Genomic DNA, 26,859 nt, shown 5'->3' on the forward strand with positions numbered 1-26,859 from the left:
CCAGGAACCTTCTCACTCCCAAAGATAACAGACTACTTTCCAAACGGTCTGATGAGTTGGCTGTTAAGGACTCTCTGGCTCTTAGTGTTCAGTGTGCAGGTTCTGTGTCTAATATGGCCCAACGCCTATTTGCTAGAACCCGCCAAGTTGAATCATTGGCTGCTGAAGTGATGAGTCTCAAACAGGAGATTAGAGGGCTCAAGCATGAGAATAAGCAGTTGCACCGGCTCGCCCATGACTATGCTACAAACATGAAGAGGAAGCTTGACCAGATGAAGGAATCTGATGGTAAGGTTTTACTTGATCATCAGCGGTTTGTGGGTTTGTTCCAAAGGCATTTATTGCCTTCGTCCTCTAGGGTTGTACCTGGTAATGAAGCTTCAAATGATGAACCTCCAATGCCTCCTCCTTCTGGGGTTTTGTCAAGTACTGAGGCTCCGGATAACCACCCTCCGGTGCTTTCTCTTTCTGGGGCTCTACCAACTGCTGAGACTTCCCCTAAGCAACCTTTGTGAAGGCTCCCTTTTGTTTGTTTATTTTGACTCATGTATATGTACATATTTGTGGCTTATCGAAAATATTAATAAATAAGCTTTGCTTCATTTCAACATATTGTGTTAAATACACCAAAGCCTTCTTCATAAAGTTCTTTGAATTTTTGCTTTTGTTGAAACCTGTATTGTTGAAGCTTTGTGAGTGAAGCATGTAGTTTGAGGTAGTGTTCCCTTAATTTCCCGAGTAAGGAAAACTTCTCGGTTGGAGACTTGAAAAATCCAAGTCACTGAGTGGTTGTGAGACTGCCGAGTATCAAGGTGCAGTAGCATATGGTGGGAGTCCCCCAAGTCTTCAGGCGAAGAGAGTTGCCGAATGAGGTGTCTCGCGTGTTACTAATTTGTCAAAGTAACGAATCCTTGTTTCGATGTCACACATTCGTATATGCTTTATCTAAAAATATTTCCAACTTTTGTGTGTTTGATGCTGCATGCTATTGACTAGACAAGATCAAGTGCAATTAGTAGCTTTTCTCTCTTTTTCATCTTTTCTTTGGTGGAATTGCTTTTCGTTTCCACTAGTCAGCCTGAGTGGATGCAAGATAACACCTTTCTCTATAGCTCAGATTGCAAAGTAGTCTTCATGAAAGTTTTTCCTTATCTTGTGAACTACAACATATCCAAATTTGAGATCCATCGGAGTAGTACAACTTCAGAAATTCAAGTATGATGAGTAACTGTTCATCAATGTTCTGTTAATCCGTCAGACTTGTTGTGAGCTTTGAAACTCTATTTTCTCTTGCTCAGATCAGCATGCTTTCTTCATTGAAGTTGTTCCTCAGCTTGTGAACTACAACATATCCAAATTTGAGATCCCTCGGAGCAGTATAACTCCAGAAATCCAGGTATGATGAATGACTGGTTATTATTTTTCTGTCAACCCGTCAGATTTGTTGTGAGCTTCGAAACTCCATTTTCTCTTGTTCAGATCGGTATGCTTTCTTCATTGAAGTTGTTCCTCATCGACTCTTTAATAACATATCAAAAATTCAGGATGAACTAACGGTTAAATATTTCCAGATCTTCGAAACATCACAACAGCTTCGAAATCTGCAAGAAGCCGACTATCATGTTTGGAGCTTCAACACTGTAATTTTCGTCGCTCAAACAGAAATGGTTCCTTCTTGAAAGTTGTTCATATGCTCAAGAACTATAGGGTGTCTAAAATTCAGCTCCATTGGAGAAGAGCAGAGGTTGCAGAAATTTGATAGATGAAAGGAGGCGGAAGAGGGAGAGAGAGAAAAAGTCTCTTGGGTTGGATTTCTATTTTGGGGCAGATTCCAATTTTTGTAGCACCTTCATTATTGATGAATTGCTTGTACTTTTGTCCATTATGAAACTTGGGACTTTGGCTTGTTGTTGGATCTATTATAATATGTTTGGGAACATATATAAGTGAATAAATAAGAAGGAAAATTTTGGGCCCTTGTGGGTGTAAAACAAAAAATGTTTATGTTTACCCAAGTGTTTTTGTACAAGTTCAAGGGCATCTTGGGTTTTGTGAACAAAATTTGTTTATTTGGAGCAAGGTTTTGTGTTGAAGCTTTGTAGGTGAAGCTTTGGTGTTGAAGCTTTCTAGGTGAAGCTTTGATGGTGAAGCTTTGTAGATGAAGCTTTGTAGATGAAGCTTTCTAGGTGAAGCTTTGATGGTGAAGCTTTGTGGGTGAAGCTTTGGAGGTGAAGCTTTTCGGGTGAAGCTTTTTGGATGAAGCTGTTTTTTTTTTTTTTTTTTTTTTTTTTTTTTTTTGGCGCTTGACACGGTCTTCATTTGCTTGTTTTGTAGTGACTGTGGAAGACGGATTGCTTTCTGATTGAGAAGGGTTCCGACATCGCTTGCTATGAATGTAAAAGAGTGAGGGCTGAGTTGGCTAAATGACCTCTTTATTGAATTCATTGCCAAATGGCCTTCATTACATAGGATGCCGAACGGCTATAGCTCAACACTTGTACATCGTGAGTCTATTTGTAGTAGTACTTCAAGTGATCAGCGTTCCATGGATGGCCAAGGGTCTTGCCATCGGAGCTTCTAAGTGTGTAAGAGCCAGGGCGACTGATGCCAATGACTTCATACGGTCCATCCCAGTTTGGACTAAGTGTGCCTTCACTCGGGACTCTGTCGCAGAGTAATCTTTTCTTTAAGACCCAGTCTCCTATTTTGAAAGAACGAGGCTTGACCCTAGAGTCATAATAGTTGGAGATGCGCTGCTTGTAGGCGACATTCCTCAAATGAGCTTGGTTTCTGTGTTCCTCGACTAAATCCAAGTTGAGGGTGAGTTGTTTGTCATTTTCACTTTGAATGTAGTTCTGGACTCGGAATGTTGCTTGCTCGAGCTCAACAGGGACAACCGCCTCTGTGCCAAAGGCAAGTGAGAATGGAGTTTCTCCTGTTGAAGTCCGATATGAAGTGCGATATGACCAAAGAACTTGGGGTACAAATTCTGGCCAACAGCCTTTAGCTTTGTCCAAGCTGGTTTTCAAAGTGCGCTTGATTATTTTGTTGATGGCCTCAACTTGTCCATTAGACTGGGGATGAGCTGGAGAGGCAAAGCATAAGTTGATGTTGAACTTAGAGCAGAACAACCTGAACTTCTTGTTGTCAAACTGTCGCCCATTGTCAGTGACTATCGCATTGGGAATGCCGAATCTACAAAGGATGTTCTTCCACACGAAGTCTTCTATCTTTGCCTCAGTAATGGTTGCCAAGGGTTCTACTTCGGCCCACTTTGTGAAGTAGTCCACTGCAACGACTGCGTAACAGACTTTGCCCTTCCCTGCCGGCATTGGGCCGATCAAATCAAGTCCCCACTGGGCGAAGGGCCAAGGGCTGATCATAGGAGTAAGAGGCTCTGGAGGGGAATGAGGAATAGCCGCATATCGTTGACATTTGTCACATGAGCGAGATACTTTGATGGCATCCTGGTGGAGTGTTGGCCAGTAATATCCTTGGTGAAAAGTCTTGTGTGCTAGGGACCGAGATCCAGCATGATCTCCACAGACTCCCTCATGTATTTCCCGAAGGACGATTTCCACCTCGGCAGGCGTAAGACACCTTAAGTATGGCAGGCTAAAACCTCGCTTATAGAGTTGATCATTGATGATCAGGTAGCGGGTAGACTTGTATCGAATTTGCTTAGCCTGGACTTTATCATTTGGGAGGGTGCCATGAGCAAGGAAATTATAGATCGGGGTGATCCAACTATCCCCCTGTTGTAAGTTGCATACTTCTGCGGCCATGGTGCTTGGTGTTGCCAACAGTTCGACATGAATTTTTCTTCCAATCTTGTCTTCCACAGCCGAGGCGAGGCGAGCCAGGGCGTCTGCATGACTGTTTGCCGCTCGAGGAACTTGGGTGATCTGGTAGTGGAAGTGCTTGAGCAAAAGTTGTGTTTGCGCAAGATATGCTGCCATGGAGCTGTCCTTAGCATCAAAGTTGTTGGTAACCTGGTTGACCACTAATTGGGAGTCACTGAAAATATCAATTTGTTTAACCCCGAGGTGTTTGGCCAAACGTAATCCTGCTAGAAGGGCTTCATACTCGGCCTCATTATTTGATGCCTTGAATTTGAAACGAAGAGCATACTCCATTGCTACTTTGTCGGGTGTAGTCAAGACTAGTCCCGCTCCACAGCCCTGTTAGTTGGATGAGCCATCAACATACAGACTCCATGCTGGGGTTGTTGGTTCTATCTTCTGAGCTTCCGGGGGTAATGAAGCCACTGCTTCAGGTGTAGAAGCAATGTCAACCGGATATGTGAAGTCGGCAATGAAGTCTGCCACTGCTTGGCCCTTCTCAGCTGGCTTTGGTTGGTAGGAGATGTCAAACTCACCCAACGCTATTGCCCATTTGATCATTCGCCCTGAAGTGTCAGGACTTTGGAGTATCTGTCGAAGAGGATAATTGGTAAGCACGATGATGGAGTGCGCTTGGAAGTAAGGGCGGAGTTTTCGAGCAGACATGACCAATGCCAGAGCCAATTTCTCAATGTTAGAGTACCGTGTCTCCGCATCTTGTAAGGCTTTGCTAGCGTAGTAGACAGGTCGCTCAATATTCCCATCCTTTCGAATGAGAACGGAACTTACGGCTGAAGCTGATACCGATAGGTAGATAATGAGAATGTCTCCTACCTCGGGCTTGGAGAGTAGAGGGGCTTTACTCATGTACTCCTTGAGGTTTTTGAATGCCTCGGCACATTCATCAGTCCATGTAATGTACTTCCTACTTCCCTTAAGTGCTTTAAAAAAGGGAGCACATTTGTCTGTGGCCTTAGAAATGAACCTGGTTAAGGCTGCCACCTTGCCAGTAAGGCTCTGGATGTCCTTTGAAGTTACCGGTTCCTTCATGTCGAGGATTGCTTTGATCTTCTCGGGATTAGCTTCAATGCCTCGTTGGCTAATCATGAAACCTAAGAATTTGCCAGAGCCTACACCGAAGGCACATTTGTTGGGGTTTAACTTCATTCGATACCTCTTCAAAATAGTTAAAGTTTCAGATAGGTTGGTGATGTGTTGGTCAGCATGTTTGCTCTTGACTAACATATCATCAACGTAAACTTCCATGCTCTTCCCAATCTGCTCGGCGAACATTGAGTTGACTAGTCTCTGATAAGTCGCTCCTGCATTCTTTAGGCCGAAAGGCATGACTTTATAGCAGTATAGTCCTCTGTCGGTAGTGAAGGCTGTGTGTTCTTGATCCGAAGGGTTCATGAGGATTTGGTTGTATCCTGAGTAAGCATCCATGAAGCTCAGGAGTTCACACCCGGCCGTAGAGTCTATAAGTCTGTCAATAAGAGGAAGAGGGAAGCTATCTTTCGGACACCCTTTGTTTAGGTCGGTGTAGTCAACACACATTCTCCACAAGACCTTTTGAAGCAAAAGACTTTCTTTGGTCGGATTTTTCTTAACAAGGACCACATTTGCTACCCATGTCGGGTAATTGACTTCGCGGACAAAGCCTATGCCTTTGAGTTTTTCAACTTCTGCTTTCATTGCCTCGTATCGTTCAGCGTCATAAGATCTTCGCTTCTGTCTCACCGGCTTGATCTTGGGGTCAATACTCAAACGATGACAGATGACATCGGGAGAGATGCCTGGCATGTCCTCGTATGACCAGGCGAAGACTTCAGTGTTCTCTTTCAAAAAAGATATCAATGCTAACCGAAGGGGTGGTGACAATGTAGTGCTAATCTTCACCATGCGATCTGGATAATCTCTTGAGATAGGTACCTTCTCCAACTCTTCAGCAGGTTGGGCTTGCTGTGTGAAAGAGTCATCTCGAGGATCATCGGGTTGATTGTTGCTATCAGGAAGATCCAAGTTCGCTTCATCTAGGCTGGTCTTTGTGACTTGGTCATGTACAGACAGGGTTTCTTTGGGTCCGGGCAAGTGTTGTTGCTTAACTGAAGTGTTGTAACATGATCGTGCACTAAGCTGATCTCCTCTGATGTAGCCGTTGCCATGGGGGGTTGGAAATTTCATCAACAGCATATGCGTGGATACCATAGCCTTGAGATCATTGATGCCTGTGCGCCCAAAGATGACATTGTATGCCGTTGGGCAGTCAACCACTAGGAAGTTAGTGGTAATGGTAGCCGTGTAAGGGCCTGTACCAATAGTAAAGGGTAAATGTATGCTCCCTAAGGGTTGCACGATATCACCGGAGAAGCTTATCAGAGGAGAAATCGAGCGATCGAGCAAGTGTTCAGCTACACTGAGTGCCCTGAAAGCTTCGGCAAACATGATATTGACCGAAGCCCCTGTGTCTACGAGGATTCGTCGAACATCAAAGTTGGCTATGTGAGCCTCCACGATCAATGGGTCGTTATGAGGGTAGATGATGCCTCTTTCTTCCTCAGGGTAGAAACATATCGGATCCCAGTTAGGCTTTTGATACTTCCCTCCCCTGATGTCTTCCACGTGAAACACTTGGTGACCAGGCCTCAGAATTCGTTCACTGTTTTTCATGGCCCTATTGGAAGATTCAGATATGGGTGTGCCGCCGCTTATGGAATATATGACATTCACCTGGCGTTGGTTACGGTTATCCCTTTGAGGGTGAAGGAGGAATTGATCAATTTTTCCTTCTCGTGCCAAAGCTTCAATACGATCACGGAGGATGATACATTTCTCGCTATCATGGCCGTTATGCTCATGGTAGCAACAAAACATGCCCGCGTTATTCAGGGGCGTGTAATCTGGGTGCCTCGGCTTTGGCTTTGGTATCAGGTGAGCTATGCTGGGGTAAATGGCCGCGCATGTGGCATTCAAGGGCGTGTATGTCTCATACCTTGGGGTAGGGGGTATCTTGACGCGAGTTTGACCTACTGCATTGACTGCCTGGGGGCGAGCGTTATTGTGGCGATACCCTTGGTTATCGGGATAGTGTCCCTTACTCTTTTTACTGAAATGAGAGTGGTGAGGATGAAAATCCTTCCTCTTGCCTTGAAATTGATATGTCTGTTGATTCGGCGAAGCATTATGCAAGGCATGGGGAGGTGCCACTGCTGTTTGGAAAGTCGAGGTCTTCTCATTTAGGTGAGTCTGGCTTCCACCTCCCACTTGTTGATAAAGGATGGTTGTAGGGGGTTTCTCCTGATATGTCTTTGCCTCGGCGGAGGCATGGTTATAAGCCTGCGCCATCACCTCAGAGTAAGTCTTCCAAGTATTGGCATTGATCATGTATTTAAAGAAACAATCACGTAGGCCTGCCGTGAAGGCTTTGAGGGCAGTCTTGTCGTCTGCCTCGGCACACCGGGAGTATTCATGGCTGAAGCGGCCAGCATACATACGTAATGACTCGTCTGGCTTCTGGCGGATAGTGTACAGGTCATCTGCAGAGTGCAAGCGATCGGTTTGGAAAATGTGTTGGGAAACAAATAGTTTCCTCAATTCCTCAAATGAGTCTACTGTCTCAGGTGTAAGACGACAATACCAATTTAGAGCTCCGCCAGAGAGGGTGGAGGGGAAGAGAAGACATCGCTCTTCGTCGGTGTGCATCCGGTATGCCATGGTGGACTCAAAGAGGTTAAGGTGCTCAATCGGGTCCTCTTTTCCAGTATAAAGTTGCAAGCCAAGCTTTTGCTTTGTCTTTGCTTGAAGGGGGGTGTTGAGGATCCTCCTTGTAAGAGGGCCAGGCCTGGGTTGGTTCCAGTCAGGTATTTCAGCCTGACGTTCAGCCTTCAACTTGTTTACTTCCTCAAGAAGTTGTAGGACAAGGGGGTCCTGAGCGGAGTTATGTGCCACTGGAGCTTTCTTTCGTAAATCTCCATCTCCTCTTGGAATTAGGAAGGTTTGATCAAGGGCATGTGATTTTTCTCTGGACTCGCTGTACTGGCTTCCAGGGTATGTCTGTCGGAACACCTCTGAGTCCCCTGTACCCTCATGTCTCTCTAGGACTTGTTGCCCCTTCCCCAAATTGGTGGCCGGCTCGGGCCGTGGCAGGGGACCGAGTCTCTCAGAAATCCTTAGGTCATTGATCTTTGAGCTTATATGGATGGAATTCTCTCGACGTTGCTTCAGGAAATCCCGACAATCGCGAAAGACGGCTTTCGATCCTTCTGCCCCTTCAGCAAAGAGGTGTCTCCCTCCACTTCTCATGGTTCGGGTCGAAGCAACTGGGTTAAGAGAAGCCTCCTGTTGATTATCAAGTCGAGGGGTAATCTGTTCCCTATCAGGGATATCTATGTCGAATGCATGTGACCCTCCATGTTGGAGGGCACCCAGTTGATGGTTGACTTCCACGGGGGCAACAAGCTCGCGTGTCTGAGCTTGCCTAGCTTCGTGGAGTGTCTCGAAGAGCTTCTCATATTGCTCCTGGAGGACCTCATTCCTCATTGCTATCTTGTTGTTCTGAGCTTCCAACTCATCGACTTTAGCTTGAAGAAGAACTCGTTTTCCTTCCTTCTTTCGTTGTTTCGCACTATGTGCAAGGGGGGTGTCATTCTGTGTGCTGTGGCTTCCTTCGCTTCCCATGTTGGAGAGGGATGCCTGATCAAAAGAAAGTGTACGAATGATAGAAACCAGCTTGACACAGCTGAAGAGAGTAGGAATAAGTGTCGTTTCCCACAGACGGCGCCAAATGTTGATGCACAAAATCAGCGAAGACTTTGGTACAACAGAAAGTATCAGGTTTTGTGACCTTCGCTTGGTTGCTTCGGTCACTAGTGAGGATAAGTACGTAAATGAATAGAGACAGAGAAGCAAACACAGGATGTACGTGGTTCACCCAGATTGGCTACGTCCACGGAGTAGAGGAGTTCTTATTAGTAGTGAAGGGCTTACACAAGTACAAAGGATCAAGCTCTCAATTTAGTGAGTTCTTGTGAATGATTTAACACAAATGGCATTAGCCAATATTGTGGGGGAATGACCCCTATTTATAGAAAAACTTGTAGCTTTGTCACATTGACATGTGTCATGTTATGATTGGTTCTTGATGTCAACACGTGCTGCGCTCTGATTGGCTTCTAATCTTGACACGTGTCGAGTAGTGATTGGCCTCCTGGTCGGAGGGGAACTCTTCTGGGTCCTTGACAGTATAGCGTTGGCCGGTGCTCGGTAGTTTCGGGATTGGTCAAGTATGGTACAAACACCCTTCACTTCTTAATTGAACCATTTCCTGAATATTTTATTGTCAGAGTCCTCCATCCTAACCAAAATCTCGAAAAACTCATGATAATCTTCCCAGTGAGAGTGAGGATGACGAGGACAAGAATGATGGTCAGAAGAAGGATGATAAAGGTAAGGGTATCTCTATTCCGGGACCTCGCAAGACGCAGAATTTTAAGAAGAGTGGAGCCAGTTCGAGTTCTTCTAGTGGTGGATATAGTATTACTGGCCCGAGGAGAGGTGGTGGTAGATTTTCTGGTGGGCCTAGATTTCAGAAGCAGAGGGATTCTGGTGGTGTTGGTGGTTCTGGCGCTCCATGGTGCCGCCGTTGTAATTTTCGTCATCATGGTGAGTGTAGGAGAGGTAGTGGTGCTTGTTTTACTTGTGGGCAAATGGGACATCGGGCTTCTCAGTGTCCCCAGGGTCAGCAGAGACCGCAACAGACCACTATGCCACCTCCAGCGCTGATTCAGCAGAGCTTTGGATCAGGCGGTTATGGCCAGTCGAGTCGTGGTGGTGCCTACCACTACCAGGGGGATGCTGCTCCGTATGCTTCTGGACCTTATCAGTATCCCCAGGAGCCTTATTCTCAGACGGGGTATTCTCAGGACTTTGGGGGTTATTCTTCTTACTCATCTATGCCAGCCGGTGGATCTCAGTGGCATCAGAGAGGTCAGCCCCGTCAGGGGGAAGTTGCTACTGGTGGTGCAGGATCATCGAGGCAGCCTAGTCAGTCAGGCCAGGGACGTACTCCCCAGGGGCGAGGTAATCAAAGCAGTAGAAGTCGTGGTGGACGACAGCAAGCTCAGGGGCGTGTTAATCACATCTCACTGCAAGAGGCTCAGAACCATCCGGACTTGATCATGGGTACGTTAAATGTTCTTGGTCATTTTGCTAAGGTTTTGATTGATTGTGGTGCTACGCACTCTGTGATTTCTCATACGTTTGCTCAAATGACTCAACCTCACCTTTCACCTCTAGGATTTGATTTAGAGTTTGCCATGCCTAGAGGAGATAAATGTTATGTTGATAGTGTGTATCTTGGGTGTCCAGTGATGGTAGAGGGCATAGTTATGCCAGCTGATCTTATTCCGTTAGATATTGTGGATTTTGATGTGATTCTAGGAGCTGATTGGTTGCATTATAATCGTGCTCATATTTATTGTTATGGTAAATCAGTTACTTTTTATCGTCCTGGACTACCCGAGGTTACTTTTGTGGGCGAAAGAAGTGGAGTGAGACATGGCGTTATTTCTGCCATAAGAGCAAGGAAATTATTATCGAAGGGTTGTCAGGGATATTTGGCACATGTGGTGTTAAATGATGTTGTTCCTACCAGTATAGAGGAAGTTGGTGTGGTTAGGCATTATCCTGATGTATTTCTTGATGATTTGCCGGGGCTGCCGCCAGACAGAGAGAGTGATAGAGGGTCGTGAGGGAGAGAGACAGAGAAGACACGGGGAAGGAGAGAGGGAGAGAGGTCCTGTGTGTGGTCCAATCTAATCCACACCATCCATTTTCATCCTAACCATACAAACAAAATGTAAACCAATTTTCTTTATCCCCAAAACTTATAATAATTTAAACCAAATAACATTACACACACATACCTTAGTAACGTCAAGGGTAAATCCGTCAATTCACGTCCCCAATATGAAAATCTCGGGACGGGCTGTGACAACAAGTAAAGATGAATAAGCAATATACATTATTCTTGAATTAACTGGTTTAATATTAATGCCTTAGTGTTGATAATTATACGTATGATTCTTTTTCTTGGAACAGTATACGTATGATTTTTAAAATTTATGAGTTTTACAGCGAGACGGGTTATTATGTTCCGAAAAGCAAGGTTTTGGAAAACCATCCCAAGTCCAGGTGTAGGGGCAAGAGCCAGACCAGTATTGTCACTTTCTCATCCACCAAAAAACGCACTCACCAGCTACCCCAACATCTTCCTCTCTCTCTCTTCCCCTGATGTCAAACTGTACGGTGGAGCGCTGCACAGTTGAGACCAGCGATGGAGTCAAGCTCAGCACAAAGCTCTTCATACCCAGAGAAGAAGAAGAGATCAAGAAGGGCAGCCCTGTGGTGGTTCTGGTGCACCCATATTCCGTCCTCGGCGGCTGCCAAGGCCTGTTGAGAGGAATAGCAGCTGGGTTGGCAGACAGAGGCTATAAAGCGTTGACCTTTGACATGAGAGGCGTTGGGAGGTCAACTGGAAGGGCCTCTCTCACTGGGTTTGCAGAAATTAAGGATGTGATTGCTTTGTGCAAATGGGTTTCTGAGAATCAATCAGCTGACAGGATTTTGTTGGTGGGTTCTTCTGCAGGTATAATATTTTTGAATTTTTATGCTCTTTTAGAATATGTTTCTGCAGTTTTTATTGGATTAAGCATGTTGGTTATAAATTAAAGGGGTTTTTTTTATGTGAATGATTTTTTGGATCTGTGGATTGTGTATTAGCTTGTGGTGGTTTAAGGATTGCTTCTTTGATTGGTTTGGTGAATGGTTTTGTGGATCTGTAATTTGGATATTAGTTTGCGAAGTGATCAGAGTGTTACGTAGATAACAACTAATTACTTTCTGAAGCGTCGTCAAAAAATTAAAGAAGGCTTTGGATTTGAGGGAGAATTGATGATATGAGGCTAGGATTTAATTGGTAATGTTAGTTATCCCATGTAAGTGTGATGAAGTTGGGATTTCATTTGGTAATGTTGTTTGGAGTATTTCTGACTTTCGTGTTGCTGATCGAACTGTCCTTCGATCATTCAAAAGTTTGGATTTTGATCACATTCAAGGCAAATATAAGTATGATGAAAAATGTTATGTGCAACAATGGTAGGTTTCTCTAGCTCGACTGGAGATTGTAAATGTTGTAAAAGATGATAAATGATGAGAAGCCTAAGTTTCTAGTAATTGTGAGGGACTTGAGCTATGATTTGATAAAATCTAGCATCGTTGTAATTTCGAACAGCCTCTCACTGTTGCTCCCTAACTTCTTGTTCTGAATTGCAATTTTTGGTTTTCGATGTTTTGTTTATGCTCTCTAGTAATTGCAATATGAAAATCGATATGAGGACATAAGTAAAATCACAAGGTCAATCAGTTTTAGTGGGAAATAGATGGTTTTTTTTTTTTCTGCAAATAATCTTGTGGTAAACTATGAAGCATGATCTAGGATCTTTCTGGTATGAACCGCACATAATTGTTGTAGACATGGTCGGAAAAATATAAGATGTTATTCATAGTCCCGTCTGTTTTGTTCGTTTTATGATCATTCGAGCTGGGGGTAACATAATTTCCTCATATGTTTTATAATTTCCCTATGTTACGGTGTAGGTGCCCCGATTGCAGGCTCTGCGGTAGATCAGATTGATCAAGTTGTGGGCTATGTTGGTCTGGGGTATCCTTTCGGCATGCTTGCCTCAATCCTTTTCGGGAGACACCACAAAGCCGTACTACAATCCTCAAAACCCAAACTTTTCGTAATGGGGACACAGGACGGGTTCACGAGCGTGAAGCAGTTAAAGAACAAGCTAAGCTCTGCAGCCGGTCGTGTTGAAACACACCTGATTGAAGGAGCAGGCCACTTCCAAATGGAAGGCCCTGCTTATGATGCACAGATGGTGAATCTTATCCTTGAATTCATTGCATCATTGTAGGTAATCAACCATGTGTAATGGAGTTGTTCTATATCAGAACGGATCGGATCCACACCGATCAGATTCTCTCCGTTAGCATCGTGCCGCTGATGTATGTATATGCTAACTTGTAATCGTGTGTAATTTGCAGGAGCTTAGTTGGTTTGCTATGTGCTTTCGGTGTAAAATTAAGCTGATGTCTCAACAAATACGAGAGAAAGAGAGTCGTTAAATCAATCTTTACAGTCAAGTGTCATCCAGTACAACCCCGAAAACATAATTAAGGTTAAACTAAAACTGAAACGAAGCCTAACGCTTACACTAATCATTCACTTGATTCGACGTCAAATCCGAATATGGCACAAATACTACAAGCAGGAATATATCATATGTCGCTACTCTCAAAACGTTGATCATCGGATGCAATTCTGCCGTCTCTGGTCATTTTGTTGCCATTTGAACCGTCAACCCCCCGACCTTCAGCCATTTCGTCATACTGCCGTTTTCTCCATCCTCGTTCTTGGTCTAGTGATTGTCTTTGGGAGAATGTATGTTCATCTGTTTTGAAGCCAAAGAAGGAAGAAAAATGGGACATTGGTCATCAGCAAAAGTTAATAAGACGTTGCGCAGCCGTGCTGCTTCAGAGATACATTCACTGCAATAATAGATAATACATCCATTGTAATTTTCGGAAAAATATATACGCAACATAGCAGCATGATGACCTTGATGTTAAAAATTACAGAAAGTTTTAACTGAAAAGTTGTACACAGTAAGTACTAGTCAAATCTGACTAATAAGGACTAAAGATACAACATAAGGCAGTGGAGCTTTATTATGTATTATAGAACATGGGTTATATGCAATTAGTTATTACCGCTTTCAACGTCAGATGCATCTTCGAGTCTTGCAATTGCATCGACCAGTGCCTGTTCATGCTCCTGCGTTTTATATAAACCATTACAATCCCGGCAATTAAAGAACATCACGCAAATAAAGCATAAAAGATGCTTGAATTCATACTTTGAGAACTTTCTTGGCTTTCTCAATCTCCATGGGGTCAGGATGGCTGGCTCTGAAAACCTTTTCCACCTATAGTTTCAAACAAAGCGGGAAAAACAAGTTACCACCAGGTAATTGGAGGAAAAGCGGGGAAGAAAAAACTTAAATCGTCATACTTATACCTCTTTAATCAACGAGCCTGTATGAAGTATTTCAATGTCGCTCATTGTCTTCCTGCCAATGCCATTTAGTTGCGGAGGCAAATCCTTCTTGGAACCCTTTGCAGTCCCTCTACCTCTTCCTGCACCAGCAACTGCACCACCACGTGCCGTGGACTTTTTATTCCCTCGGCCAGGTCCAGGTCCAGGTCGACCGCCTTTACGAGAAATCCCAGGATCATCAGCTTCCCACCGAATATCTTCAGGAGATATCTATATCATTAGAAGGAACAACAACAATTAGCAAAAAGCAATCGGGAAATGAGCTCACAAGGAAAATCACAAACACAATCTAATGGGCCACAAGGTCCACAACCCATTACAATGTCAGTACAATGTTAAGCAAGTATTTGATGTTCATCCCTACTTTCTCCACATCCCAAGGACAAAAAGTGAAAACTAAAAACTAAATAGTTATCAAACGGACCCATGGTAAAATATATAAGAACACTGCTCAGTATCAAAAAGCACAAACTTTTGATATGAAGATTTACATGGTGATAATGAGGTAACTCAAAATCAATCTGCAATCGTAGCTTTATTATGAATAAAATGGTTAAGGAATTGAAAAACTTAGCATAGAGTACAGATTTAAGTTTAAATAATTGCAAAAACAAGCACAGAAAAGCAAAGTACCTCAGATTCTCCTGAAGTGCTATAAACCCGCACAAACTCATTTGTCATAATGTGCAAAAACAAAAAACAAAAACTTTGATTTTTGAGATTTGAAATTTAATTATTTATGAGATAAAGAATATATCTTTGATAAACAAAAGGATTAAAGGCCTACGAAAGAAACATCAATAGCAGTATACCTCTTTTAGATTGACCCATTCCCATGTCTCATCCACTGTACCAATATCATAAACCAGAGCATGTAGACCCTGTCAACATTTGAGAATTGTTAGAATTCACGAAGATTTATATTGGAGTTGCGTGGTCAAAACTGCTAAATTAAAAAATGCTTACTCAGGTTCAGATGAATTCACAGCAAAAGCATACCTCAGCACGGTTGAAATTAGTTATAACAGCCTCATAGAAGTGATTGTCTTCAGGCCACCTTGTCCAAACTTTTCTTCCTACTAACGGATCATCAGTTTCTCCCTCAGCAGGCTCATTTTCCACAAAGGCACCGGTAGGACCTCGATTAGTGGCTTGGGGCCTTCCAGGAATATTTGCAGAAGGGTACTGTGTGGACTTCAAAAGCAGGCAACAAACTCCATTAGAAAAGAACAGGGAAAAACAAATCCAAGAATATATAAATAGCATTGCACCATTTTCTTAACCCAGGATTATTTCAACTTACAGATTTTGGTTTCTTGTTCCGAGGTCCTGGAGGAGGACCTCGTCTCAAAGCTGCAGAGGATTGTTGCATGGATGGAGGCAACGCAGGAGTTGCAGCACCGAGGGATAAGGACTGTGATGTTTTCTGTTTCTTGCGTGATGCTGAAACAGTTGGACTAGGCAGGGGGTCATGAACAGGCTGAGCAGCATTAAGTGTACCATGTTGGACCCCACTTGTTTTTCTCCATTCCCTAATAGCATATAGTAAAACATTTCTCATAAAAAAATGCAGAGCTATCCAAATGTCTTTGCTGCTCAAACCAACATGGCATAATATAATCAGACCTTAATCTCTGGATCATGTCATCGGCATTGACCCTGGACAAAAGTTCTCTGTGTTCCTCATCAGATACTCTCAGCTCCTTTCTAAGTTCCGTAATTAAAGTTTCCTTATCCTGTAAAGTACATAAGAACTGACTTTCAGGCCTAAGTTAACACAATCATACTTTTGATCCAAAAGAAAAGCGGAAGAAAAACTACGAATAATTAATCAAACAGCTACCCAGGTGAGGGCATCAGATTGAGCACTAAACGCCCTTAGAACTGAACAGTATGCTTCTTGCTCAATGCGGTGAATCTGGATTTCCATGTCACCATGCATCCTAGATAATGGAGCAGAACCGACGGCTGCTGACCTTCCATTCCCAGAAGTTCGGCCTCCTCTTTGAAACCTATTTTGATGAGACGGCGGAAGGTCATCATCCGTTCCTGCAAATGTTTCAGAACATAGCAAAACTATTATTTCTAGCTTCAGTAACAAGTCTATTAGGCCTTTCAAGTACATTGCAATAGGAAACCATGGAATCCTTTTCATTTCTAAGGGCCTTGTCCCCGCGATAGCCACCTTTTTCAGTTATATGCATGCAACATATTTAGCAGGCAGTTTCTTGTATCTGTGCCTCATAAAGTATGCACAAACTATATGTATATAGAAATACAGATCTTATATTCCAGACAAACCACGTAAGAATGCACTCCTTCCTCAAAGTATTGTGACACTAGTGAAAAAGGAACTAAAATTGTAAATCACACCAACATTTTCTGATAATACAGATGATAGGTTCTAGATGCATGCACAGTCCCCTAAAAATGTTGCTTTAGCATCCAAGAGTAGTACCAATGTTAAATAAACAAGAAAAAGGAAAAAGAAAGATACCTTGGTTACAATGTTAAATATTTTGCTAATTCGGAAAAATAACTATTGCTTTTCTCATTGTTGTCATGCAACAGAACAAAACAGCTTTGCAGGTATTTATAACAGAAACATAATAACTCTCATGCTCAAAATGCATCTTTCCCTATTCCGACACTAAACTAACGCATCCTTTTGTTAAAATATGTTAAACTAATATAAGCCATAATTTTCAGCCTTAATTGCCAACTTTTCTGAATAAAACAAACCAACGACAAACACACAAAACATGACCAATATATCAAGAACTCTTAACTTTATGCCGATCTGTTACTTTTCTCGCACCATCAGCCTTTTTCTCCTACGCGGTGACCTTGGCTAGAAACGGAATAATCGGACCTAACTACCATTGACAAAATTCCACAGAGGAGAGTTACAAGTGACTTTTCTCAAGGGATGAAACTGAAACAATTCCAAGCACTATTCACAAAAAAGTAAATATCATTCGGGCGTCCATCCAGTGTTCAGAATGCAAAACACAAAATTTAAAACACCAAGCAAGACTAACTTAAAGACGGGAAGAATGGGATTTCCCGAATCGGAATCCATCCCCAGAACATAATGACACCAAATTACACGTTGTGGGAGAACTTGTAGCTCTTACATGGTGCTTCCAAACCAACTTATACAAACTAAAAGAAAGAACAAAGCCAAAAACAAAATCCCAGTACCTCCGAGCACAAGCCGGGTACACTACATTACAATTAAAGCCGAAGCACAAGCCGGAACACAAGCCAAACTACATTACAATAAACTTTCTTCGAATTCAACCATGGTAGACCAAAGTAGTACAAATTCAAGGAAATCCCACAAAATTAATGAATTCACAGTAAAAAACGAACATCAAGAGCAGTAATCAAACCCAAATTCACGAATTTGAGTCAAAATTACTCTGAGAACCAATAAATTACACATTAGAAAAACAAAAATACATAAAAATCAAAATTGAAAAACAGATAAGCAAATTCAACTTAGCTTACCACTGCTATCTGAGAGTTCGTAGTCCATCACCGCTCCTCAAAACCAAGACTTTCGCTAAAACCCTAGCAAACCCACGTCAACCCCGATCAATTCAGCAAACCCACGTCGGAAATTCGATCAATTTCATCGAGAACTTGAACTTGTACCTACTGGTACCCTCCAAAACAGATAAATTCGCAAAATTTGACCCAATTTTAGGACAGCACGGTCCCAAAACCTCAAAGAAGTTGAAATTAGGGCCCCAAGAGTGGTGACGATCGATTAACGTCAATGGGAGCGAAATGGGAATGGAATACCTGTTCTAATTGTGGGGCGTAACTAGAATTTCGAAGAGTTGTGGGGTAAAAAGAGTGGGGATTGGACTTGGAGTGTGAATTCGAAGAAATTGAATTCCGGCAGAGGGATTGGAGATTGGAGATAGGGAGGGAGGGAAGTCGCGGACTTCAAACTAGTTCTTGTGGCGACCTTATGTTTTCAGTTAATAATTCAGTTTCAGTTCCGTGTTTCCTATTGGCTGATGGTTTTTCTCTTACTTATGTTATTTCTCATACACACCTTTGTCAAATTTTATTATTTTATTTTTTGATCCGATGATTGAAAATTTGAGAAAAGTGTGTGAGAAATAAAAATGAGTATGTAGATAACATTATCTTTTTTTTTTTTTCGAATACACACCTGGCGCTCAAATGTAGGTCTCACATATGAGCCATGTTAGTTAACAAACTAAGCACCAGTTTGGAATTGATGTGCTTTAAAAAAAAAAACTACTTCTCATGTTCTTTGAGATAATCAACTATAAAATAAACCAGTTCAATGTTTGATAAACTGTATTTTTTAAAAGTTTGTGAGTATGAAAAGTGGTGTACAAGCGTGGTACATAATGATACAACATACATTGTATGGAGGTGGTGGCAACGACAAAGATGACAAGGTAGTTGCAGTGATGACACCGACAATAGTGGGGGTGTATTGGTAGCACCATAATAGAGTGGTTGGATTGTAGAGATGGCAGCGATAGTGGCTACGATTATAGTGTTACTAGTGTGACAACGGTGGTGGTGGTGATGGCGGCAGTGTTGTAGGTTGGTGGATGTAGTCATAGGTTGCGGTGATGACAGTGGTAGCAATGGCAGTAGCATTGGCGATGTGGGCCTGCGGGGGTGATGGTTATGACAAGAACAATTGTGAAAGTATGGTTAGGTATCAATAGCAAAGAGTGGTGGTTTTGATGTATAGGTTACAATGGTGGTAGAGGGGTGGCAATAGTGATGGCAGTTTTGGTTATGGTGGCAGCAATGGTAACGATTATGATGACAGTAATGAAAACAGTTGACACACTCAACCCAATTAACCATTAGACTAAGGGTAGAGGCCATCACCATAGTGGTAACAAAGCCATTGGTAGAGTTTTAGAAGTGTGATAATTAGAACCAACAAGTTAAATTAATTAAAAGCAACTAAAATTATCCAGCAAAAAACGTAAAACTACAAACAACCTCTCCACTTGAGACACAATAGGGTTTTTCTCTTTGAATACATGTTACAAGTTCAGAGTATAACAGTAGTAAATGCAACAGTGTTTGCAACCAATCATGCATTGTGCAAATGCAATCATAGATTTGATTATTTATTAAGAAAAACTAATGAAAAATGTTTGAAAACTTTAAGTTTTAACGATAATGACAAAATAAATAGTAAAATGAATATACTATGATGACTTTTTAGTGTAAAAATGTTATTTTTCGCTAAAGTAAACAATACATGAGCTTTTCGTTAAAATTTTATATTTATTAATAAGTAAGATCACCTTACTCATATCCTAGTGAGAGATGCATTACTGCCAAGCTCGCTCATAGTCGTCAATTGCTGCTTTTCTCACTAAATTTCGGGAGGAGGGGAGGAGGATAATGTGTGGGTGAATCATAGTCATTTATTACGATGCATATATATATATATATATATATATATATATATATATATTTATTTTTATTTTTTTTTTTTTTATTTATGTTAGTTTGAATTTTTTTTTTTTTGAAATTGTTTTATTTATGACAAAATTGTACTTTTAAGCAAAAAAAAAAACCCCAAAATTTTATTTAACAGAAGAAAAATGCAGATCATTTCGCATTTCTCCTCACTCTCCTCACTTCCCCTCCCTCGCCTCGCTCTCTCCACCGCCCTCAACTTCCGCCGTCGCCCATCCAAATTCCCATTTTACCCCTCCAATCACTTCGAAATTCCCAGGCTGCCCCTCCTCGCATGCAACCTCAGCTCCGGCCGCAGCCAACAGCAAGCACCCATGGACTCACCCACGCCGCAGGCCGCCGCGTCGGTCGACTCCGTGACGCATGATTTTCAGAATCAGAGCTTGGCCAGCGACGGCGGCGATGAGAAGATTTGCAAGAATGAAAGCAACGGTGTAAGTAACACTCAGAGGGTTAGGTTGAAGCTCGAAGATCTGAATTGGGACAACTCATTTACCAGAGAGCTGCCTGGTGATCCTCGGACCGATACGATTCCGCGAGAGGTTAGCTTGTTTTTCTGTTCTGTTTTGATGTTTGGGTTATTTTCTGTTTGGTTGCTGAGAAATGGAGGAAATGAAAGTGTATAATGTGTGTTGGGTGTGTGTTTGTTACTAGCTAAAGGCTTTCACTTGCGTTTTTGTTTCGTAACCAAATCGGAGAAGTTGTTGACTTTAATCATAAATGCTTAGTAAATTGTAGTTGCTCAATCGAGAAATGACCAAGTAACTTACGATTTGTGTGTTGTGAACTGGGTTCTGTTTGGTTCCTGAGAAAGTGGTGGAAAACCAAATAAGAAATTGAAACATATGTGGGTTCTGTGTGTGTACTAGTTAAAGGCTTGCATTTACTCTTTTGTTTCATGCCCAAATCAGAAAAATTGTTAAATTTATGCATAACTGCTTTGGAATTTGTACTTACTCAATTGAGAAATTGCTGAGTGGCTGACAGTTTGGGTGTTGTTAGCTGGGTTAGTTTAATTTGGCTATGGAACTGTACCATTGATAGGTTTGATTGTGATTTCATATATTGCTTTGAGCTCCAGTTTGATTTTTACTAGCTGAGGGGGTGATGGCGATGCATTGTAATTAGAATCGTGGAAGTCCAAGAGCTCGTTCTTATCGAGTTCACTTAATTTGGCTATGGACCAGTGCCATGATAGTGTTTATTGTGATAGATCTCTTGCTTTGTGCTATAATTTGAAATTTTTACTAGCTGATGGGGTATTATGTTGTAATTTGATGTTATGCATTCTGGGTTTTGATTATCAGGTATTGCATGCTTGTTATACGAAAGTGTCCCCGTCAGCTGAAGTTGAAAATCCTCAGCTTGTTGCATGGTCAGAATCTGTTGCTGAGTTTCTTGATTTGGATCCTAAAGAGTGAGTGTTCTTGTTTCTTGTGCTCCTGGGAACATCAACTGTTAATGCTTTTATAGAACATGGATGAGAAAATAAACTTTATCTTCAGAGTGTTTGGTGGTATCAGAAAGAAAGAAAAACTGGTGTTTGACAGCATATATTATGGTTAATGGTTTTGATGGTCCTTGGAAGTTTGAACCTGAATCTGTTTCTACCTCTACACAAGAACCTTATGGTTGGTACTTTAGGAAATTAGATCAGTGTGTAAATAACATGACACTACTATTATAACTTGTAAGTGGACGTATGGTAAATTAGTCCCCCAGATAATTTATACATTTGGAGTTGCTAAATTTTCACATGTTTGTCAAGATTCGTGTTATTGATTGAAATTTTCTTTTCTTCGAGTTCTGATATTTAGCTGAGGCTATTGTTTCCTTTGTACATGTATTTTGCATCTTGTATGACTGCTTTGGTTTTGGACTTGCTGTTACTAAACCTTGACTGATATACCATAGTGCTTCACTCTGATGAATGATGAGTACATATGTTTTGCACGTGTGGTATGTCATGTTTCATGGGACTAATTTGCCACCTTATTTGGAGTTACAGATTTGAAAGGCCAGATTTCCCTCTTTTATTCTCTGGGGCATCTCCCTTGGTGGGATCGTAAGTGCTTCTCTGAATATTATGTTATGAGACTCACATTTGTGCTTGTCAATTTTCATCAACAACTGGATCGTAACTGCTTTATTTATGCAGGTTACCCTATGCTCAATGCTATGGTGGACATCAATTTGGTATGTGGGCTGGACAGTTGGGAGATGGGCGGGCTATTACTCTTGGGGAGGTTCTTAATTCTAAGTCTGAAAGGTGGGAACTTCAGCTTAAAGGTGCTGGAAAGACTCCTTACAGTCGGTTTGCAGATGGCCTTGCGGTGCTTCGTAGTAGCATTCGGGAATTCCTTTGCAGTGAAGCAATGCATAATCTTGGAATTCCAACAACACGAGCTCTCTGTCTTGTGACAACAGGAAAATTTGTCACGCGTGACATGTTCTATGAGTATGTTAATTAGAACTCTATGCAATTAGTATTTTTCTACCTAATCATGTTTTACTACGAGAACCATACACCATCTTTACTGGATAATTTCTCTTTGGTCTTTGAGATATATGAACCTTCTTGGTTTGATCTTATGCTAAGATATCAATATCTTGCTTGGGGAAAGGATGAATTTTTTAGGAACATATGTTCTTCTTATTCTCTTCTTAAAAATAAATTCCTCATGTCTTCATTTGCAGTGGCAATCCAAAAGAGGAGCCTGGTGCAATTGTTTGCAGGGTTTCTCCATCCTTTCTGCGTTTTGGGTCATACCAAATACATGCCTCTAGAGAAAAGGAGGACCTTGAAATTGTTCGTGCTCTTGCAGACTATGCCATTAGGCATCACTTTCCTCATATAGAGAACATGAGTAGAAGCGAGAGTTTATCTTTCAACACAGGCAACGAAGAAGTTCTTGATCTGACATCTAACAAGTATGCAGGTAATCATTTTTTCTTTGGAGTAAAGGTGTTGGTGCTGGTACCTTAATTTACTTTCAATAAGACAGGATAAACTATTTCTTATTGTGGAAGCGTAATGAATCAAAAGGCTTTGTTGTTGTTGTTGGAAGCGTAATGAATCGGAACTTCAGGTTACAAGTGCTGTATAAGTTTACTGGTCATAAATTTCTCATGTTGTGCACCTTCCTATGGTCTTATCCCATGGCATTATGGTAGTTTATTTTTCATTTTTCTCCAGAAAAATCGTTTGGGTTGATTTAGGATTGAAGCATTTATTTAGGATTTAGCTTCCATACATTTTCTTCATGTATGCCTGCATTCGCAATTATAGGAGTTCACTTTTCTCTTTTCTTCTTTAGAAAAAACCATTTGGATTGACGTAGATGCCAAACACCTATTTAGTACACTCAGTTGACAGTTGCAGAGTCCTAATTGGTTCAGTAGTTTTGTAGGAAGTTTTGTATTCTGGCCAAGTTAGTAGTGTGGTGAGCTCCCATATCGGGCATGGAAAATGATTAAGATGGGATGGTATCTCTCTTGTATGCAATGTACACTTTGGACTAATAAAGATGGCTTCAGGTTCTGTTAAAAGCTAATACAATTAGGGACGAAATATCTTGTTTCAAAGTTGCATCCATATAGTTTCTTCATGGAACTGAGTGAAGACTCAAATCAGATGTCTGCTGTTGATACTGCGGTCCATGCTGGAGCACATTACTCAGGGACCATCTTATTATATTAATAGAACTTAGTCATTGTGTTTCACAGAATGAAAAAAAGAAAAGAAAAGAAAAGAAAAGAGATGATTTGATGCATCACTAGTTTCTATTTAGCTTGTAAAGTTTTAGTGCTAAATATGTTAGTGCTAAGGTTTGTGCAAAATGTGGTTACGAATATTGTACTGAACCTTGGTCTTTTCTCTCATCTACCCTTACTGCCACTCTGAAAATAGTTTCTGATAGATGTCTTGCACATCATACTTAATTAACCGTTTTTCTGAACTTTTGCTCCCATCATGGTTTTTAAACAGCTTGGGCAGTAGAGGTTGCTGAGCGTACTGCTTCCTTGGTTGCCAGATGGCAGGGGGTTGGTTTTACTCACGGTGTGTTGAACACTGACAATATGAGCATTTTGGGTCTTACCATCGATTATGGTCCTTTTGGATTTCTGGATGCATTTGATCCAAGTTACACGCCGAATACCACGGATCTTCCTGGGAGGAGATATTGTTTTGCAAATCAGCCAGATATTGGCTTATGGAATATTGCACAATTCACTAGAACTCTGGTAGCAGCCAAGTTGATTGATGATAAGGAGTCGAATTATGCAATGGAAAGGTAATTGTCATTCCTACACCTCTATCCTAATTAAATGTATGTTGAAGTGGGAGTTAATTTTCATTTTTCGGGGGATTTTTATAGATATGGAACCAAGTTCATGGATGACTATCAAGCTATAATGACCAAAAAACTTGGTCTCCCCAAGTACATTAAACAGCTGATCAGTAAACTTCTGAATAACATGGCCATCGACAAAGTGGATTACACAAACTTTTTTCGGTTGCTATCCAATATCAAAGCTGATCCCAACATTCCCGAAGAGGAGTTGTTGAACCCACTGAAGGCTGTTCTATTAGATATTGGGCAGGAGCGAAAGGAGGCATGGATCAGCTGGGTGAAAATCTACATAGAGGAGGTATGATGAACTCTGGTTTTCTTATGACTTCCATCTCGGAAAAGTATACTGGTTCGATACCAACATTGTATTCATCATAAACATTGTTTTCGTTCAGAATATTGTTAAACTCATCCAGTGGCTAGATTCTCGTCAAAAGCGAACATTATGTCATCTGATTTTCTCACAAATTATAGTTTTTGCTTGTGCAGCTGGCCAGTAGCGGCATCTCCGATGAGGAGAGGAAGGCATCAATGAATGCAGTGAACCCTAAATATGTTCTCAGAAACTACCTATGCCAGAGTGCCATTGATGCAGCTGAACAAGGTGATTTTGAGGAGGTTCGGAGGGTGCTTAAAGTAATGGAACGACCATATGATGAGCAACCGGGAATGGAGAAATACGCTCGCCTGCCCCCGGCGTGGGCTTATAGGCCTGGAGTTTGCATGCTATCTTGCTCTTCATGAGTTTGATTATCTAATTACAATGTTATATAGATGGCAAAACGAGATTTTTGTTTCGTTTTTCCTCGACAGATTATCTTCGGTCATGTCATAGTAAGTTGTCGTATATAATAGTCAAATTCGGGGGTTCTCTTCTCCTTCGTTTACCTTCGACGATGAAATAAAGTGGCAATGTCGTATGATTCTGGTTTCTAAACAATTTATACAGCTTACAGAAATGCAAGAAAAACCAGCTCAAATGGAACATGGTGCTGAAAGATTGGCTATGAGGCCATCTCCAATCGATCTGATCAAAGGGTTATATAGTTAAAAATAACTTGGAATGACACGAAAACCGTCTCCAACCGAGGGTTAGGCCAAAGGGCATTTGGGTCCTATCGGGCCAAAACCCCCAAATCAGGCCAATGGGTTGGCCATTTCTAGTTAGTCAGCCAATCATCCAGCGCCAAAATGTCAAGCTTCATATTTTGCCAGCTCTCCAGCTTAGCCCATTTAAAATTTGAATGCCAACGGCTACCTGGCATCAGCATGACGCCAGCTAGCAACGACTAGCAGATATCATGTTGTCGTCAGGTTACCATTGGAATTTGATTTTTTTATTTTTTGAATGAATTAAAAAAAAATCCTAATTTTTTTCTTATAAATACCTAAGTTTCTTACACCACTTCTCACATACTTTTCACCATTCCGTACTATCTTACCTCGTTTTATTTCAATTCTTCACATTCTATTCTCTTACCTCTTCCAATAATCTTTCCTTTAATTATTTCAAAAATTTTCAAATGGCCACATCTGCAATGAAAGGAAGGGCTTGGACCTAAAAAGAAGATGAAGCTCTTTGCAAGGCTTATGGATGGGTCTCTGAAGATAGTGTCAAGGGTAGTTCTCAAACAAGTGAAGGCGTTTGGACTCGTACATCCAAAAAGTACTATGAGTTCTACGAAGATATCACTCCACCGAATCCTCGGAACCACGAGAGTTGTTCTTCAAGATGGAAAACAACACAATCTTCATCCTAGTACTACTTGGGGGAGTTACAACATTAAACAAAAATAGATCAGAATGACGAAAATCATCTCTAATCGAGGGCTAGGCCAAAGGGCTTATGGGCCCCACCGGTTCAAAACCCCCAAATCAAGCCAGTGAGCTGGCCATTTCCAGCCAACCAACCAGCCCTCCAGCACCAGAATGTCAAGATTAACATTTTGCCAACTCTCCAGTGCCAGAATGTCAAGCTTGACATTTTGCCAGCTCTCCAACTCATTCCATTTAAATCCCAACAGCTACCTGACGTCAGTATGACGCCAACTAGCAATGACTAGCTGATATCATGTTGCCGTCAGGTTACCGTTGGAATTTGATTTTTTTTTTTTTTGGACTGATTTAAAAAAAAATCTATTTTTTTTCCTATAAAAACCTAAGCCATTACTACACCATTTCTCACCTACTTTTCACCATTATTTTTTTTCTATAAATACCTAAGCCATTACCACACCATTTCTCACATACATTTCACCATTTTATACTATCTCATCTCATTTTATTTCAATTCTTCACATTCTATTCTTTTACCTCTTCCAATAAATTTTCCTTTAAATTTTTCAATAATTTTCAAATGGTCACATCTTCAATGAAAGGAAGAGTTTGGACCCGAAAAGAAGATGAAACTCTTTGCAGGGCTTATAGATGGGCCTCGGAAGATAGTGTCAAGGGTAGTTTTTAAACAAGTGAAAGTGTTTGGACCCGTACGTCTAAAAAATACTATGAGTTCTACGGAGGCACCACTCCACCGAATCCCCGGAATTACGTGAGTTGTTCTTCAAGATGGAAAACAACACAATCTCCACCCTGGTACTACTTGGGGGAGTTATTCTAACTTAAACAACATTAAACAAAACATTTAACAACATAAATTTTAGGGAATCTCCAACCGACCTAGTCAAAGGGCTAAAAATAGCTCAGAATGACACGAAAGGTGTCTCCAATCGAGGGCTAGACCAAAGAGCTTGTGGGCCCCACTGGGCAAAAACCCCAAAATCAGGCCAATAGGCTGGCCATTTCCAGTCATCCAGCCATCCCTCTAGCGCCAGAATGTCAATCTTGACATTTTGCTAGCTCTCCAACTCAGCCCATTTGAATGCCAACGACTACCTGACGTCAGCATTACGCCAGCTAGCAACAGTTAGCTGATGTCATGATGTCATCAGGTTAACGTTGGAATTTGAATTTATTTTTGGATGAA

The 26,859-nt window shown here is 41.5% G+C and overlaps 4 protein-coding genes and 1 long non-coding RNA gene across 7 annotated transcripts in view; 3 read left to right on the top strand and 2 right to left on the bottom strand.

Moving 5' to 3' along the window:
- The window catches only part of LOC126616097 (protein EMSY-LIKE 3), a 55,476-nt gene extending 37,453 nt beyond the window's left edge, over positions 1–18,023 (bottom strand). The window contains exons 1-10 of one of the 3 annotated variants that reach the window (XR_007620999.1): positions 17,536–18,022; positions 15,866–16,071; positions 15,649–15,758; positions 15,326–15,554; positions 15,022–15,216; positions 14,835–14,903; positions 13,984–14,232; positions 13,823–13,891; positions 13,677–13,740; positions 13,085–13,357 (exon numbers count right to left, since the gene is read on the bottom strand). Coding sequence is in view for 2 of the 3 variants with exons in the window: in XM_050284094.1 (XP_050140051.1) it covers positions 13,185–13,357; positions 13,677–13,740; positions 13,823–13,891; positions 13,984–14,232; positions 14,835–14,903; positions 15,022–15,216; positions 15,326–15,554; positions 15,649–15,758; positions 15,866–16,071; positions 17,536–17,563 (1,392 nt within the window). In the remaining variant the exon portion in view is untranslated. Of the gene's footprint in view, positions 1–13,008; positions 13,455–13,676; positions 13,741–13,822; positions 13,892–13,983; positions 14,233–14,834; positions 14,904–15,021; positions 15,217–15,325; positions 15,555–15,648; positions 15,759–15,865; positions 16,072–17,535 lie in introns of those variants that run through there. The other 2 variants (XM_050284094.1, XM_050284095.1) reach the window with 2 other exon arrangements.
- LOC126616080 (tyrosine-sulfated glycopeptide receptor 1-like) overlaps positions 1–26,859 on the bottom strand; it is a 69,906-nt gene that overhangs the window by 13,971 nt on the left and 29,076 nt on the right. The gene's annotated exons all lie outside the window — the stretch shown is intronic.
- Positions 1,263–1,976, top strand: LOC126616118 (uncharacterized). The gene is made up of 2 exons (XR_007621010.1): positions 1,263–1,396; positions 1,572–1,976. It is a non-coding gene; the product is annotated as an uncharacterized LOC126616118 (long non-coding RNA).
- Positions 11,008–13,036, top strand: LOC126616106 (uncharacterized). The gene is made up of 2 exons (XM_050284105.1): positions 11,008–11,487; positions 12,498–13,036. Exons 1-2 carry the CDS (start codon positions 11,133–11,135, stop codon positions 12,818–12,820), a joined length of 678 nt encoding a protein of 225 aa, XP_050140062.1. The 5' UTR covers positions 11,008–11,132; the 3' UTR covers positions 12,821–13,036.
- On the top strand, positions 19,622–24,816 carry LOC126616091 (uncharacterized). Its single transcript, XM_050284089.1, has 8 exons — positions 19,622–20,063; positions 20,829–20,938; positions 21,530–21,586; positions 21,680–21,979; positions 22,219–22,460; positions 23,510–23,816; positions 23,901–24,174; positions 24,366–24,816. The coding sequence occupies exons 1-8, from the start codon at positions 19,647–19,649 to the stop codon at positions 24,618–24,620; spliced, it is 1,962 nt and encodes a 653-aa protein (XP_050140046.1). The 5' UTR covers positions 19,622–19,646; the 3' UTR covers positions 24,621–24,816.

This window comes from Malus sylvestris, chromosome 3, assembly GCF_916048215.2.
Source record: "Malus sylvestris chromosome 3, drMalSylv7.2, whole genome shotgun sequence".
Classification (NCBI taxonomy): domain Eukaryota; kingdom Viridiplantae; phylum Streptophyta; class Magnoliopsida; order Rosales; family Rosaceae; genus Malus; species Malus sylvestris.

Bases quoted from the DNA above. Each gene is read 5' to 3' on its own strand.
- LOC126616106 (XM_050284105.1), top strand. From the start codon at position 11,133: ATGTCAAACTGTACGGTGGAGCGCTGCACAGTTGAGACCAGCGATGGA. The intron at 11,488-12,497 runs GTATAATATTTT...GTTACGGTGTAG, and splicing joins GTTGGTGGGTTCTTCTGCAG to GTGCCCCGATTGCAGGCTCT.
- LOC126616091 (XM_050284089.1), top strand. From the start codon at position 19,647: ATGCAGATCATTTCGCATTTCTCCTCACTCTCCTCACTTCCCCTCCCT. The intron at 20,064-20,828 runs GTTAGCTTGTTT...TTTGATTATCAG, and splicing joins CCGATACGATTCCGCGAGAG to GTATTGCATGCTTGTTATAC. The intron at 24,175-24,365 runs GTATGATGAACT...TTGCTTGTGCAG, and splicing joins TGAAAATCTACATAGAGGAG to CTGGCCAGTAGCGGCATCTC.